General features: G+C 39.9%; 1 protein-coding gene across 1 annotated transcript in view; it reads left to right on the forward strand.

Moving 5' to 3' along the window:
* CCDC170 (coiled-coil domain containing 170) overlaps positions 1-18,367 on the forward strand; it is a 91,427-nt gene that overhangs the window by 30,173 nt on the left and 42,887 nt on the right. The window contains exons 3-5 of the mRNA XM_052646065.1: positions 1,332-1,588; positions 5,553-5,694; positions 11,782-11,967. Of these exons, the coding sequence (XP_052502025.1) occupies positions 1,332-1,588; positions 5,553-5,694; positions 11,782-11,967 (585 nt within the window). The remainder of the gene's footprint in view (positions 1-1,331; positions 1,589-5,552; positions 5,695-11,781; positions 11,968-18,367) is intronic.

The following is an 18,367-nucleotide window of genomic DNA, read 5'->3' on the forward strand; positions in this document are numbered from 1 at the left end:
AAATTTTCTAATGGGGTGGATCTGGTATCTTATAAGGCACATACTGTGTTCAGTATTTTAGTGTGAGAGAAAAGTTAATGTTTCCTTTGTATAAATCCTATAATGATTTTCCTTTTCTCCTATATTTTTCCCAGAAATCCAAATATTATTTTTCTTTATCCCCTGCAATAAGGGTCCAGAAGGCTGGGGAAGAAATTCTGTAATATAGTGAATAGTCTGAATTGACTTGCGAAAGGGTCGTGGCCATGAAATTACAAATAGCCTACCTGTAGCTTCCTTGTTTCAGCAGCAGCAGCAATAGCAGTAATACAGATTTAAAAAATGAGTTTCCATTGCAAAGTATTTTATTCCTTTTTGCAAAATACAGCACACCTGTCTCTTGAGTGAGATTCATTCATCACAGGACATTGTTCAATAGTTTTTTGGCTGAAAATGGAACTGCCATAAGACCCAGCAGTCCCACTGCTGAACATACACACTGAGGAAACCAAAATTTAAAGAGACATATGTCCCCCAGTGTTCACTGCAGCACTGTTTACAATGGCTAGGACATGGAGGCAACCTAGATGTTCATTGGCAGATGAATGGAAAAGGAAATTGTGGTGCATATATGCAATGGAATATTACTCAACTATAAAAAGAACACATTTGAGTCAGTTCTAATGAGGTGGATGAAACTGGAGTGTATTACACAGAGTGAAGTAAGTCAGAAAGAGAAACACCAGTACAGTATATTTACACATATATATGGAGTTTAGAAAGATGGTAATGACAATCCTATGTGCAAGGCAGCATAAGAGACACAGATGTAAAGAACAGACTTTTGGACTCTGTGGGAGAAGGTGAGGGTGGGATGATTTGAGAGAATAGCATTGAAACATGTATATTACCATATGTAAAATAGATGACCAGCGCAAGTTTGATGCATGAAGCAGGACACTCAAAGCTGGTGCTCTGGGACAACCCAGAGGGATGGTGTGTGGGGGAAGGTGAGAGCAGGGGTTCAGGATGGGGGGACACATGTGCACCAGTGGCTGATTCATGTTGATGTATGGCAAAACCCATCACAATACTGTAAAGTAATCATCCTCCAATTAAGAAAGAAAAAACATTGCTCAATAGTTTTTTGAAAAAGAATAAGAGGGCCCACTATTTAGGCACAATTTCCCATCTAGTAATACAGAAACAAATATGAAAAAAGAAAGTAAAGTTGAATTAAGTCACGAATAAAAAATTGAAATTTTAAATTATGGTTTGGGGTTTTTTTTCAAGGTACTTCAAATTTATATCTTTGAAATCTTTTCCCTCTTTTTACTTCTTTTCCATGTCAGCTTCGAGAACTGCGATCCAAGATGCTCTCTAAAGAAGCTTCCTGTCAAGAGTTGAAAGCTGAGATGGAGAGCTACAAAGAAAACAATGCCAGAAAATCGTCCCTCCTCATCTCTCTGAGGGACAGAGTTCAGGAGCTAGAGGAAGAGTCAGCGGCTCTCTCCACTTCTAAAATTAGAACTGAAATCGCAGCTCAGTCTGCAATCAAGGAGAACCAAGAGTTAAAGAAGAAAGTGGTAGAACTGGACGAAAAATTACAGTAAGGATATTTCAATATATTTCTCAATGGAGTTAGTGTCCTGATAGCAGGATGTGCCGGAGAAGGCAATGGCACCCCACTCCAGTACTCTTGCCTGGAAAATCCCATCGACGGAGGAGCCTGGTAGGCTGCAGTCCATGGTTGCTAAGAGTCGGACACGACTGAGCGACTTCACTTTCGCTTTTCACTTTTATGCATTGGAGAAGGAAATGGCAACCCACTCCAGTGTTCTTGCCTGGAGAATCCCAGGGACAGGGGAGCCTGGTGGGCTGCTGTCTCTGGGGTCACACAGAGTCGGACACGACTGAAGTGACTTAGCAGCAGCAGCAGGATGTGCCTCTGAAGATACTGGCATTTTGCATTATTTGGCCCTGAAACTCAACTTGAGGGAAAAAAATCGTATATATATATATATATATATATATATATATATATATATATATATATATATATATATATATATATAAAATCTGGAAGATTTCCTCTAAGTAAAGGTTTAACTGGAGTTGTAGAATAGTACACAGAGCGAGGGGTTTATTCAGAAGCTAGTTATAAAAATACCTCAGAAGCCCAGAACGCCCCAGACCACCCTTAACACTCCTCATTAAGTTTTATTGCCGGTTTATGCAGAGAACTCAGGAAATCTAGGTTTTCTACATGTAGTTCTGCCAAAAGGTGATTATTGAGATAAAACTGGGAGCTAACTGTTCTTAAAATGTACTTTATAATTCTGTGTATAATAACTTAAATCACTTTACTAATAAAACACTTGATATTTATTTTACTTATTTCATCTTAAAAAGATTAAAAACAAAAACCCAGCGCTTCCAGCTCCTGTCCTCTTTCTCTCCTTCCATTTAGAGCAAAATTCCTTAAACATGTTTGTATGTACGCACTGTGCCAGTTTCTCCCCTCTCTCAGATCTACTCTGCTGAAGCCACTCATTAAGGTGACCAGTGATTGCACACTGCAAATTAGATGATCAGTCTCATCTGATCTTCCAGTACGTCAGTCAACAGTTGGCTTTTCCCCCTGAATTACTTTCTTCTTTTAGCTTCCAGGGCACTGCGCACGCCTGCTTTTGATCTTGCCTTTCTAGCCGCCCCCTCCTGATCTCTTGCTTTATCTGCCTCATCTTCTTGACTTCCAAGTATTGGCAGGCCCCAGGGCTCAGTCCTTGACTCCTTGAAAGTGAAACCCACTCAGTCGTGTCTGACTCTTTGTGACCCCGTGGACTATACAGTCCATGGACTTCTCCAGGCCAGAATACTGGAGTGGGTAGCCTATCCCTTCTCCAGGGGATCTTCCCCACCCAGGAACTGAACCAGGGTCTCCTGCCTTGCAAGGCAGATTCTTTACCAACTGAGCCATCAGGGGACTCTTCTTGTTTCTGTCCAAATCCACTCTCTTAGTGCTCTCATCCAGTCTCATGACTTGAAGTATGACCTAAATGCTCATGACTCCCACGTTGCTTCATAAGACCTGCATATCTTATGACTTACTGGGCATCTTCACTTAGGTGTCCAACAGGCATCTCAAACTAACATGTGCAAATTAGTATTTCCACAAATTCATCCTGTGGTTTTCCTAATCTCATTGAATGATAATTCCATTCCTCTAGTTGATCAGGGCAAAAATCTTGGATCATCCTTGCTTTCCTTTCCTAGATGCTTCAGTAAATCTCATCATTTATCTCTACCATCAAAATAAATCTAAATTTTTACTACTGTACATTGCTGCTAACCTAGTCTGCATCCGATTTACCCCACTCCCCCTAAATGTTTCTTAGTCCCTTTTCTGATTAATCTTTTCCTTCATCTCTATAATAAACTATACATTTTTCATACATTTATTTTTTGATTATTGTCCATCTTCCCAATCAGGACATAAGTCCTATGAGGGCAAGAATGTTAATCTGTTTCATTTACTACTGTATATTTAGCACCTTTAACAAAGCCTGATGCATAGTAAGTGCACAATAAATATTTATTAATCAAATGAGTAATAAAATGATATATTCATTGTAGGAAAGTTTTTAAAGATATAGTACAGTGTCAAAAAGAAAATTACTCAAAACCTTACGATTCCAGAAAAACTATAGTTCACAATTTGTTGAACAGATATTCAGACAGTTGTACCTAAATGGCATCATGTAGTGAAATATTTTTCCTGAATAATATGTTATAGATACTAAAAAATTCTTTCATGATAGCATTTTTTCAGTAATATTCCATTGCATGTTAATATCATAATTTACTTAACCAGTTCTTTTTGTTGTTTCCTTTAGACACTTAGGTTAGTTCCACTCAAAAAATTATTGTAAACCAAGATGCAATGGGGATCCATATGTGCTCATATTTTCACATTTATATGATTATGTCATTATGGTAGATGCCTGGAACTTTGTTAGGTCAAAGTGAAATGCAAATAGAAGTGGTAATAGTTTAGAAGTTCCTGGAATAGAGAAGTAAGACTGAAATCTTGGAGTAAATGTATCGAATCACATACATAAAGTAGTCAGAACCATGGCATTTACCGTGACTTTCATGAGTTAGAGAGACTGAACACATACTACCTTTCATATGTTGAAAATGAGAACTCAGAATATTGATGTTGGTCTTTTATTGTTATACATTTTTCTAAATAGAAATATGGCATGATTTTGAGTATATGCAATTACATACTTTGTTAATCTTTGAATTGTGTGAAAGAATTTGCAGTAACATTTGAGTGTTGTAAACACTTAAAATGGTAAAAAGGGAAAGCAATAATCATGTTTATTATCTAGGGTACTAAAAATGATGCCAAATTATTGAAATGATTCTAATTTGCCTTTAAAATATGTCTTTTTTTATGTTCTCTTAGTTTTTAACATTTAAAGCATTAGAAATAGACCATGCTATTTCAGCAAACCTATCTGAGATTTGAAATAAAATATTCACAGCAGGGCATAAATTGACTGATTTTCTTTGATTAGCCCATTTTAGTACTCTTTAAAAATTCTAGATGTGCAAAATCTAGTTGTGATCTTTGCTGATGACTGAACACCTCTCTTCTCTAGAGGTGAGCACATCCTCTGCTTCTGATGTACTTTTTAATTATATTTAACCGACTTCCCTGGTGGCTCAGATGGTAAAGCGTGTGCCTATAATGCAGGAGACCTGGGATCGATCCTTGGGTTGGGAAGATCCTCTGGAGAAGGAAATGGCAACCCACTCCAGTATTCTTGCCTGGAAAATCCCATGGACGGAGGAGTGTGGTAGGCTACAGTCCATGGGGTCGGAAAGAGTCGGACATGACTGAGCGACTTCATTTCACTCTTGGCCATGAATCAAGGAATGCTCTAAGTAACCCTTATGGATCATCGTATAGTGACTGAAGCTTGGTCTCTAAACCCACTGTAGCATTACTTTCTTCCCCCATGAAGCCTCAACAGAGTCATGGATCCGTGTTTGATCTAGAGCAACAGACTCCAACCTTTTTGGCACCAGAGACCTATTTCATGGAAGATAGATTCTCCATGGATCAGGAGTGGTGGAGGTGGTTTCAGGATGATTCAAGCACATTGCATTTATTGTGCACTTCATTTCTAATCTAATGCTGCCACTGATCTGACAGAAGGTACTGGCCTATGACCCAGAGGTTGGGGACCCCTGATCTAGAGGACCACCTGCCACTTCTGCAGATCCTAAAAGGTCAAGGACAGGAGGCAGATAACCTGTATCCCTTGCTAAGATGACATGAAGATCTCCCTACATTTTTGCAAAGTATAGGTGTTCCAGAGTTGCTTCCACTTTTCTCCTTCTTTAACTAGGCTTTTAAGACAGTTATGTGCTCTGTGTCTGGGAAACTATGTTGTGTGGAAAATGATGATTGGTTATTTCCCAACAGAGAGCTCAAGTGCTGAACTTTGATGAATGTTATCTTCTTTGGTGTTAAAACTTATTTCTTATTTGACCAATAGAAAATGTTTAAAGGAAAATGAGGAGAATAAGAATCAAGTCTCACAGAATTGCAGAAAACATGAGGAATTTCTGGCTCAACTTCGTGACTGCTTAGATCCAGAGAAGAATGAAAAAGCATCAGATGAAGATTTAATTCTCAAGGTGCTTGTATGAAGACTAAAATGACTATACATTGAATAGTTGTTCTGATGTGTGCCATGGAGAGGAGCTGAGGTTAAGTCTCGGGGTGCAGGAGAGCAGGACAGGAGCCCGTATAGCATTAACCAACTGTGTATTCTGGGAAAAACCATACCACTTCTCTGAGCCTCAATTCCAAGATTCTTTCTAGCATTATTTGGGATTAATTTTTCTCCAGAAGTTCTCTCTGGCTCGGATGGTAAATAATCTGCCTGCAGTGCAGGAGACCCAGGTTCAATCTCTGGGTTGGGAAGATCCCTGGGAGGAGAAAATGGCAACCCACTCCAGTAGTCTTGCCTGGAGAGTGCCATGGATAGAAGAGCCTGGTGGGCTACAGTCCATGGGGTCACAAAGAGTTGAAAATGACTGAGTGACCAACACTTACTTAATCTCCAGAAGGGATTGATATTTTCCTTAAAATATATTTCGATTGTCAAATAAAATTAATTATTCATTTAAATGATATGTTTTAGGAAGATTTTTATTTGTTTTAGGTACAGTCAGAAATACATGCACACAACTAAAAACCAGAACCAGCTGCATGTCATTTCGGGGATACTTGTCTGTCAGGTTAAGATTAGCTCTATAGTACTTTTAAATTTTACGCTTAAGCCAAAAAATAAAAATCCTGCTGTGATGGTAGGTTGCCATGGAGATGGAAATTAATGATATCAACTGAATAATTCACTTGGCTTGTAGTGATTCATTAGGGAACCTGAAGGTATCTGAATGGACACCATATCTTTGCACCTACCCTTGCTTCTGAATGGCTTTCCATGCAGCCATTCTTTTTTAAAACAATGTTTTATTTATTTATTCTTTAAAATTGAAGTATAGTTGATTTACAATGTTGTATTAGTTTCAGGTATACAGCGAAGTGATTCATATACATATAATTCAGTTACGTATACGGGTATGTGTATGTGTGTGTGTGTGTATATATATATTCTTTTTCAGATTCTTTTCCCTTATCAGTTCAGTTCAGTTCAGTCGCTCAGTCGTGTCCGACTCTGCGACCCCATGAATCGCAGCACGCCGTGCCTCCCTGTCCATCACCATCTCCCGGAGTTCACTCAGACTCATGTCCATCGAGTCTGTGATGCCATCCAGCCATCTCATCCTCTGTCGTCCCCTTCTCCTCCTGCCCCCAATTCCTCCCAGCATCAGAGTCTTTTCCAATGAGTCAACTCTTCACATGAGGTGGCCAGAGTACTGGAGTTTCAACTTTAGCATCATTCCTTCCAAAGAAATCCCAGGGTTGATCTCCTTCAGAATGGACTGGTTGGATCTCCTTGCAGTCCAAGGGACTCTCAAGAGTCTTCTCCAACACCACAGTTCAAAAACATAAATTCTTCGGCACTCAGCCTTCTTCACAGTCCAACTCTCACATCCATACATGACCACAGGAAAAACCATAGCCTTGACTAGATGGACCTTAGTCAGTAAAGTAATGTCTCTGCTTTTGAATATACTATCTAGGTTGGTCATAACTTTTCTTCCAAGGAGTAAGCGTCTTTTAATTTCATGGCTGCAGTCACCATCTGCAGTGATTTTGGAGCCCCCCATAATAAAGTCTGACACTGTTTCCACTGTTTCCCCATCTATTTCCCATGAAGTGATGGGACCAGATGCCATAATCTTCATTTTCTGGATGTTGAGCTTTAAGCCAACTTTTTCACTCTCCTCTTTCACTTTCATCAAGAGGCTTTTTAGCTCCTCTTCACTTTCTGCCATAAGGGTGGTGTCATCTGCATGTCTGAGGTGATTGATATTTCTCCTGGCAATCTTGATTCCAGCTTGTGCTTCTTCCAGTCCAGCGTTTCTCATGATGTACCCTGCATATAAGTTAAATAAGCAGGGTGACAATATACAGCCTTGATGTACTCCTTTTCCTATTTGGAACCAGTCCATTGTTCCATGTCCAGTTCTAACTGTTGCTTCTTGACCTGCATACAGATTTCTCAAGAGGCATGTCAGGTGGTCTGGTATTCCCATCTCTTTCAGAATTTTCCACAGTTTCTTGTGATCCACACAGTCAAAGGCTTTGGCATAGTCAAGAAAGCAGAAATAGATGTTTTTCTGGAACTCTCTTGCTTTTTCCATAATCCAGCAGATGTTGGCAATTTGATCTCTGGTTCCTCTGCCTTTTCTAAAACCAGGTTGAACATCAGGGAGTTCATGGTTCACGTATTGCTGAAGCCTGGCTTGGAGAATTTTGAGAATTTCCCTTATAAGTTACTATAAAATATTGAGTATAATTTTCTGTGCTATACAGTAGATCCATATTTTATATACAGTATTGTGTTTATATTAATCCCAGACTCTAGGGGTGAGAATCTCCAGGTCCATCCATGTTGCTGCAAATGGCATTATTTCATGCTTTTTTATGGCTGAATAATATTCCTTATATATAGGTACCACATCTTCTTTATCCATTCCTCTGTTGATGGACATTTAGGTTGCTTCCATGTCTTGGCTGTTGTGAATAGTGCTGCCGTGAATACTGGGGATATGGCCATTCTCAAAGGCCTCTCCTCAGTGGTTTATTAGTAAACATCCCATGTGTACCCTCTGAGAGCTGTGAAATGATTTCATTTTACTTCAGGAAGTTCCACCTCACTGATGAGTTTTGGTTGCTCAGGCCTAGGTCCATCTACTTCCCTCAAGGTGCTAGATGCAGCTCTTTCTCCTTCTCTCTGTTGCTGACATGTGACCAGGAAGCCTGGCTGTAAAAGTCTACTTTGCATTGTAGTTTGGAAGCTTATCTTTAAAGCAAGTGGTGGGGAAAAGAGAAGAAAATTAAAATGCTTCTTCCTTAAGACACCCTTTCCCACCTCACAGGTGATCTCCAAGTACTAATCTGTGTTGAAACCATATTAACCTTGCCTTTTCATTTTCTGTTCTAATGCCTTGACATCTGGGGCCTTGCTGACCTTGGGTTCCAGGGTGAGCCAGTTCCTAGTAAATGACTCTCCTGGGTGCCCAGCTTTCCTATGCAAACCACCGAACTCAGAGAAGCCCACACCCCAACCACTTCTACCAGGTTTTTACACTCCGGGCCACTATCCAACCAATCACCCCAGAGCCAGGTGCCGGATGACTAGAGATGGCTCCCACACTCCAGAACCCACTGAAATTCTTCAAACTAGGCAACCCTAAGCCTGCCCACGCTGCCTCACCTCTTTTTTCCTGTGGAAAACATGTTTTCACCCTGGCTCCCTCTGTCTCCTGCCCAGCCCTGGTGCTCCCTGGGTGGCCCTACATGGTGTGCCCCCTCCACTCAGGAACTGTGAGCAACAAACTCTCTTTCAGTCTCTCCTGATTTGTTGGCCTCACTGTACCTGCATGATAATATAACCTATATTTTTAAACAGTTACTAAGACCCTCGAGCTTTAGCATCTCAATCACCTGAGCAAGTCCTCACCTTATTTATTTTGGCTGCACTGGGTCTTTGTTGCAGCGCATGGCGGCTTCTCTAGTTGCGGTGCATGAGCTTGGTTGCCCTGAGGCATGCTTCCCGACAAGGGATCTAACCCCTGTCCCCTGCTTTGGAAGGCAGATTCTTAACCCCTGGATCATCAGGGAACTCCCGCTCCCCATCTTACATAGAAATCACTGGTCAAGAGTAAAAAGCCTGCTGTCTTCAACACTCACTAGGTATTCCCTGAGGTTACCAAAACCTCTCCAGTTTCAAAACCATTCCCTTATTCTCTTTACCTCATAAATACATGTATACACACCCTCTAAGGAAACCTGCCTCTTGAGAAATCTGTATGCAGGTCAGGAAGCAACAGTTAGAACTAGACATGGAATAACAGACTGGTTCCAAATAGGAAAAAGAGTGCGTCAAGGCTGTACATTGTCACCCTGCTTACTTAACTTGTATACAGAGTACATCATGAGAAATGCTGGGCTGGATGAAGCACAAGCTGGAATCAAGATTGGTGGGAGAAATATTAATAACTTCAGAAATGCAGATGACACCACCCTTATGGCAGAAAGTGAAGAAGAACTAAAGAGCCTCTTGATGAAAATGAAAGAAGAAAGTGAAAAAGTTGCCTTAACATCAGTTCATGGTAAATAGATAGGGAGACTGTGGGAAACAGTGTCAGACTTTATTTTTTTGGGCTCCAAAATCACTGCAGATGGTGACTGCAGCCATGAAATTAAAAGACGCTTTTGGAAGAAAAGTTATGACCAACCTAGACAGCATATTCAATAGCAGAGACATTACTTTGCCAACAACGGTCCATCTAGTCAAGGCTATGGTTTTTCCAGTAGTCATGTATGGATGTGAGAGTTGGACTATAAAGAAGGCTGAGGGCCGAAGAATTGATGCTTTTGAACTGTGGTGTTGGAGAAGACTCTTGAGAGTCCCTTGGACTGAAAGGAGATCCAAACAGTCCATCCTAAAGGAAATCAGTCCTGAATATTCATTGGAAGGACTGATGTTGTAGCTGAAACTCCAGTACTTTGGCCACCTGATGCGAAGAGCTGACTCATTTGAAAAGACCCTGATGCTGGGAAAGATTGAAGGCAGGAGGAGAAGGGGACGACAGAGGATGAGATGGTTGGATGGCATCATCTACTCAATGGACATGAGTTGAGTAAATTCCAGGAGTTGGTGATGGACAGGGAGCTCTAGTGTGCTGCAGTCCATGGGGTCACGAAGAGTCAGACACGACTGAGTGACTGAACTGAACTGAAGGAAAGATGTTAGAAAAGAAGGGGTTTCTAAGAACTTATTTGACATCCATCCATCCACTTCCCAAATATTGAGTGAGTGACTACTATGTGATAGACACTATTTTGGGTGTTGGGATACAACAGTGAATGAAACAAGATGGAGTCTGTGCCCACCTAAGAGCTTCCACTGTTGTGGGTCAAGATGCAGAGGCAATAAACAAATAAGTATACAATATTACCCCACAGAGTAAAAGGTGCAGTGAAGAAATACAATTCAGGTTTGGGGGAAAGACCATAAAGCAAGTTAGAGGCATGGAATGCTAGTTTAGGTAGACTGGCTAAGCTGTGCCCTCTGGGATGGGGACTTTTAAGGGATATTGAAACCACTGTATAGCACGGGGAACTCTGCTCAATGCTATGTGGCAGCCCGGATGGGAGGGGAGTTTAGGGGGAGATTGGATACATACATGTGTATGTATGGCTGAATCCCTTTGCTGTCTGGAAACTATCACAACATTGTTAATCAACTATACTCCAATATAAAATAAAATGTTGTTTTTTTTAATAAAAGGATGTTGGAAAGGAAAAGTGTTCAAGAGAGAGGGAACAGCCCTGATTCAGGAGCAAGGCACCATGTTGGCAAGTTGTTGAGGCTAAAGATGTGCCACTTCCCCAGACTGTCCTAACACACATGCTGACTGTGTCTTGTGGAGGTTCAGGTCTTCCTACAGGCATCCTTGGGCTGTCTGCATGGCTGTTTCCCTGGGGCCCAGGAGCCTGGTTGGTTTTATTTTCCCTCCTTCTAAATCATACAAATCTTATTAATGTTCCCAGCTAGCCCCTCAAATGTACAACATGAAGAGTGAAAAACCCAGCTAGTCCGAAAGATAACCATTATGCTTATATTAATTAAAAGGACTTTCTTTTGAAATAAAGAGAGTCCTGCCTTCTCTCTGTATTTCTCCTCTGTGCCAGGTAACGCCTTATAATCAGTTGGTGCCAGCGGACATGGGCTGAATTGAACTTCCTTGCTTGCCTGCTGTAACTCTGTAGAAACATCATCATCCCTGGAGTATTTAGCAGCCAGGGGCTTGCCGATGCCTGTTCTGTCTGAAAACTTTTGGCTGAATGCTCATCATTGTTGCCTTGTAGCTACCTTTTGATTAATTTCAATTTCCCTACCCTGTCTGCCCATAACAAGAGGCTGCCTTGGAAAATGTTATCTTTTGAGTGGATGGAGGAACAGGGCCTTTACTGTTTTCATGTGATAATGTGATCACAGGGGTACACAGATCAGAGTTGGTTAGAGAGTAGTATGAAAATTAATAATTTTTACAGGACAGCTGAAATTGCTTTCTCTTCAGCTTGGAGAGCTGTGCAAGGAAAATGCATTTGTGAAAGGACAGATTGTTGCTCTTGAAGAGACTATAAATGTCCATGAGATGGAAGCAAAAGCTAGCAGAGAAACAATCATGAGGCTGGCTTCAGAAGTAAACAGAGAGCAGAAAAAAGCTGCCTCCTACATTGAAGAGAAAGGCCAGCTGAGCCAGGTACAGTATGTGGAGCACGTGTGTCCATCTGTGATCAAGTTTATGAAGCAGAAACTGAAAATCAGGTGTGGATAAGCACACTAGTGTCACCGACCACAATTCCCAAAGGCTCCTCTCAGCAGGAGGGCTGGGGGGCACATGGGACTCTGTGACCTGATCAGGCCTCTGGATACAGTTTTTTTCTAATTAGAAAAAAAGAAATGCAAAACACTTACTAAGTAAAACGTGTACTAATGTGTCTTATTTGGTTGAATTATAAGGAATAAAAATTTTTTTTAACTTATTATTATTTTTTAAAAAAAGAGGTAATGCATTCACAAGATACAAAATTCTAAGTGGACACAGGAGAATGTGGTGAGAAGTGTCCCCCAATCCCTTCCCCCCAGCCACCCAGTTGCTCTCTCTAGAGGCAACCTCTGTTAATAATTTCTTATATACCTTTCTACAAATATTCTATATATTCATATATTTATTCATAAATATATTCATACATTTATTCTTTTTATTTATCGTTTAACACAAATGGCAACAATTTTGCACACTGAATGTGTCTGTTTATTTACTTTTAAAAAATTGGTAAGGTGAAGTGAAGTCACTCAGTCGTGTCCAACTCTTTGTGACCCCATAGACTGTAGTGTACCAGGCTCCTCTGTCCATGGGATTTTCCAGGCAACAGTAATGGAGTGGATTGCCATTTCCTTCTCCAGAGGATCTTCCCAACCCAGGGCTCGAACCCAGGTCTCCCGCATTGTAGATAAATGCTTTACCACCTGAGCCACAAGGGAAGTAAGTTACTACACAGTATTATATACAAGGCTGCTAGCAATAATCTGTCATTTCTCATATGTGAGACTCTGTCAGCAAGACAAAAATCCTAAAGGCAGACTTGCTGGCTGAAAGGATATAGGGGTTTTAATTTTGAGAGACATTGCCCAGGGGAAGTGACTCTTACCTCTAAATTTTTATTTACATAATTAGTTGCTTGATCTTTCCAAATGAGTGAGAACCTGTTTGAGCATGGGAATTAATACTGTATATTTTTTTAAACACTATATAATTCTTTTTAAAATTTTCTGTCAAAGAAACTAATTATGGGATTAATGATAGGGGTTAATTTCCAAAACCAAAAGTAAGCTAGTGCCATCAGTTAGTAAAATACATAGGAGAAAATTGAAGAGTAAAGGAGATGGAGTTTAAAATGAAAGAATGACTAATGCTGAGAAAAAGAGGCTCCCTGAGGGGTGAAGTTTCAGTGGTGTCCCACAGGCTGTGAAGGGGGTTCTGGAATTGGCAGGACGCAGTGAAGGAGCTATCCTCGTGGGAAATCCTGAGGTCTTCCACGTCTATGGTGACATCACTGCCAAGGTGAGGTGAGATGGGAAGTTGGAATGTGAAAGTGATCCAGTAATGATGATAATTTCTATTTCTCTCTGATTCCGTGCATCAAAGAGCCCTTCTGACCACTAGATTCCTTCTTCTGTCACATTAACCTTGTGAAAGGAGCAAAGGTTTTACCACCATTACCAGGTCACTCCAGTCATTTCAACACCTTGTCAGTCTGCTTCAGCTCTCATAAGAAAATGCCGTACACTGGGTGGCTTAAAAAACAGACATTTATTTCTCATATTTCCAGAGGTGGGGAAGTCCAAGATCAAGGGGGTAAGGGTTCTCTTCCTGGCCTGCAGACAGCCACTCTCTTGCCGTATCTTCACATGGCAGACTGAATTAGCGAGATCCCTGGTGTCTTTTATAAGGGCACCAATCCCAACACAAGGGCCCCACCCCCATGGCTTCATCTGAAGATAATTATCCCTCAATAGTCCCATCTCCAAGCACCATCATACTGGATGTTAGGGCTTCAACATTTGAATTTTGAGGGGATACCATTCAAATAATTATTTTTCTCCAGCTTTTTCTTAGGAAAAATTTCAAACACATATAGAAAGGGTGAAGGAATACAATGAGCATCCATTTATTACACATCCAAATGTAACATTTGTTACCATTTTTCTGTATTTGCTTTATTAGCTTGTACACATGCACACACACACATGCACACGTATTTACAGAATCACTTGAAAATAGGTTTAGATGTTATATGTATTGTTTCTGACCACTGAAGCTTAAGAATAAGGACATTATCCTACATAACCATAATATCATTATCACATCTAAAAGTCAACAGTTATGCCACAGTATCGATTACTCACGGAGGTTTCCAAGCCCACAAGCTTTTTGTACTGCTTGAAAGGTGAAGTTTAATCTCCCTCCCCTTGTGGGCTGGATGAAGTGGCTCACTTCCAGTGACCGGAATATGTCAGAAGTGGTGGAATCTCACTTTGGAGATTGGGTTATGAAAACACTGTGGCTTTTGTCTTAGATACACTCTTTTGAATTCTCTTGAGTCACTGCTTTTGAGGGAAGCCAGATGTTACATGATGGGGCACAGGGAGGCAGTTGCATGGCCCAGGAGCCCAGGAACTGAGGCCTATCACCTACCATATGAGTGAGACTGGAAGTGAATCCTCATTCAGCTGAGTCTTGAGATGATAGTAGCCCTAGTCAACAGTTTGATTATAGCCTTATGAGAGACCTTGAATCAGAAACATCCAGCTAAGTCAGTCCCAGATTTCTGGCCCATAGAGCTATGAGATAATAGATGTTTGTTGTGTTAAGCCATTAAGTTTGGGCTAATTTTTTACACAGCAATAGATAATAAACATCTACTATTGACTTTCAAATTTAATCATTTTCTACAAGAATGTCTTTGGCTGTTTTCTTCCCCAAATTGTAGTCCATTCTAGATTCATCCATTGCATTTTTTGGTTATTTTTAGCCTTTTATAGTTGTTTTTTTTTAATAGCATTAAAAAAATGTTACTGACTTCTCATACAGAGTACAAAGCAATGGCCTGATTGTTTCTTCAAGATGTGATTTAACTTGCTTAACTATACTCTATACAGGTAAAGTTGGATTTAGAGGCAGTATTGGATTCAGGTTAAACCTTTTTGGCAGGAATATTTCAGAGATAAAGTTGTAAACTTCATATTGAATTGCATTAGAAGCAAATAGTGTTAGATTGTTCCATTGTTGCTGAAACTGTTTGATTGCCCATATCCTCAGTGAAAAGGTACATTTTATTTTCTGCAGCCAAGTAAGGTGTCTGTGGGGGTGAGAATTGGCAGGTTATTTCTGTTCCCCCTTCAGTTACCTAGTGATGTTTTCATCTATTGATTGTTGCCTGGATTAATTTATATCAGGGGTGGCAAAGTGGTAATATTCTAATTTCATCATTCCTTCTACTCATTAGTCAACATTCTTCCTAAAGAAAAGCTTTTTATTTTCTTTCTTTTTATTTTCAATTCTATGGACACATGGATTTTTATTTACTTACTATTAATAATCAGTTATTCTCCTTTTGGCTTTCCAAATCCTCCATGTTTGGCCAGAAGGAGTCTCTGCAAGATTGTCTCTGTGACCTTATAACTTGACTCCTTTAGTCTTTCAATGCTTCTCTGCTTTTCAACAGAAGATGATATCTTAGGCTCACTTACAATTTTCAGACCACAGAACTAAAATCAGCCAGTTCTCTATGGAATTTTGGCTCCTTTTACTGGGGAAGAGTGCTTAGCAACCAAGATTCAGGCTCTACGTGTGCTCATTGCTATTGGGATGTCATTGCTTTTAGTGGATAGAGCTAGAAATGCTTTTTTAGAAATGAATTGATGCTGGTACTTTGGGGAACTTTTTATTTGGTATTGGAGTATAGCTGATTAACAATACTGTGATAGTTTCAGATGAACAGTGAAGGGATTCAGCCATACATATACATATATCTGTTCTCCTTCAAAGCCCCTCCCATCCAGGCTGCCACATCACATTGAGGAAAGTGCTGTGTAATTCTGGTATTTTTAATTAAAAGTAATATTTTAGAGTTTTCTTAATATCCTTTTACTTTATATTAGTAATCTTTTGGATCCTAACAATATTTACTCATTTGCTTTGTCTTATAAATATATATATATGTCTTATAAATAAATATAAATAAGATTATTTAAAAATTACACTCTCAGTATTTTACCTATAAGTAAACTTTCTTAATGAAATTTATGACTCTCAGAGTTTTTACTTTAATACTGTCAGCAATCATGAGTATAATAGTTACAATTTACCAATCACTTGGAAATTTGGCAAACTCAGCAGGGGACATAGGACTGGAAAAGGTCAGTTTTCATTCCAATCCCAAAGAAGGGCAATGCCAAAGAATGTTCAAACTACTGCACAATTGTACTCATTTCACATGCTAGCAAAGTAATGCTCAAAATTCTCCAAGCTAGGCTTCAACAGTACATGAACTGAGAACTTCCAGATGTTCAAGCTGGATTTAGAAAAGGCAGAGGAACCAGAGATCAAATTGCCAACATCCGTTGGATCATAGAGAAAGCAAAAGAATTCCAGAAAAACATCTACTTCTGCTTCATTGACTACAGTAAAACCTTTGACTGGGTAGATCACAACAAACTGTGGAAAGTTCTGCAAGAGATGGGAATGCCAGACCACCTTACCTGCCTCCTGAGAAATCTGTATTCAGATCAAGAAGCAACAGTTAGAACTGGACGTGGAACAACGGGCTGGTTCTAAATCAGAAAAGGATTATGTCAAGGCTATATATTGTCACCCTGCTTATTTGACTTCTATGCAGAGTACATTATGAGAAACACTTGGCTGGATGAAGCACAAGCTGGAATCAAGGTTGCTGGGAGAAATATCAGTAACCTCAGATATGCAGATGACACCACCCTTAGGGCAGAAAGTGAAGAGGAACTGAAGAGCCTGTTGATGAAGGTGAAAGAGGAGAGTGAAAAAGCTGGCTTAAAACTCAATATTAAAAAAACTAAGATCATGGCATCCAGTCCCATCACTTCATGGCAAGTAAATGGGGAAACCATGGAAACACTGAGAGACTTTACTTTTCTGGGCTCCAAAATCACTGCAGATGGTGAAATTAAAAGACTTTTACTCCTTGGAAGAAAAACCATGACAAATATAGACAGCATATTAAAAAGCAGAGACATTACTTTGCCGACAAAGGTTCATCTAGTCAGAGCTATGGTTTTTCCAGTAGTTCATGTATCGATGTGAGAGTTGAACCATAAAGAAGGCTGAGCACTGAAGAATTGATGCTTTTGAACTGTGGTGCTGGAGAAGACTCTTGAGAGTCCCTTGGACTGCAAGGAGATCCAACTAGTCTATCCTAAAGGAAATCAACCCTGAATATTCATTGGAAGGACTGATGCTGAAGTTGAAGCTCCAGTACTTTCACCACCTGATGTGAAGAGCTGACTCATTAGAAAAGACCCAAATACTGGGAACAACTGAAGACAGAAGAAGGGGATGACAGAGGACAGGATGGTTGGATGGCCTCACCAACTCAGTGAACATGATGAGTTTGAGCAAACTCTGGGAAGATGGTGTTGGACAGGGAAGCCTGGCGTGGTGCAGTCCATGGGGTCGCATAGAGTCGGACACGACTGAGTGACTGAACAACAACGCCAATCACTTGCCATTAGCATAGTCATTTTGCTAGGTGCTCAGAGAGGTTATGTACTGTGCTCAGTATGCACAGCTATTAAGTGGCAAATGATCTGAACCCTGGTCATGATGTTGTCTTGCTTTTAATAGTAATCCCCTTTATCTATAGATTCACAGCTACTTCCTACATACAAGTCTGGTGCCAAAAATTATTTGTCAGGGGAACAGTAAAGATAAGTAGCTGTGCAAATTTCCTCAGTGAATGAATGACGTTAATTTGATTATAGATAGTAGTTACTAACTTTTCAAGCCTGGAAAATTATGAAGAATTGAGTTTGTCTATAAAATGCATTTTTGGAGATGAGCAATAGGAAATGACAATATGTTGTAAGAACACATTAAGAAGTATATAATTTATTCCTCTTCTTATGTAAGCGTCTTTACCCTTGTAAATGACCGATGATGCAATGTTGTTCAGACTTGTGAAACGCATTCACTTTGGGATCAAGTTCCTGCCAAGATAATAAAAGTTATAAAAAATATGGGCAATAAAAAGCTTGAGGTCTTTAATAAAGTGCTCATTCATAGGATTATGACTCCAGAGATTTACTACTGAAAAACACTGTCAAGTGGTTTTACTGACACATTAACGGTCTCAGAGAGAACCTTCATAATGCTTTCTAAAGCTCTGTTTTTGGGGTAGGAAACTTACTTTACTAGTAAAGTCCTGAATGACTGTAGAGAAAGAAGTTTCTGAAGGGCTGGGGTGCTGTTTCTACTAAACTCAGCTTTTCTTATTTTTTTAATGATTTTTTGTTACTTTATGAAAATTTCCCGAGTAAAAATCCAGGTAGTTTATTATACATAT

The sequence above is a fragment of the Budorcas taxicolor genome, chromosome 9 (genome assembly GCF_023091745.1).
Source record: "Budorcas taxicolor isolate Tak-1 chromosome 9, Takin1.1, whole genome shotgun sequence".
NCBI classification, from domain to species: Eukaryota; Metazoa; Chordata; class Mammalia; order Artiodactyla; family Bovidae; genus Budorcas; species Budorcas taxicolor.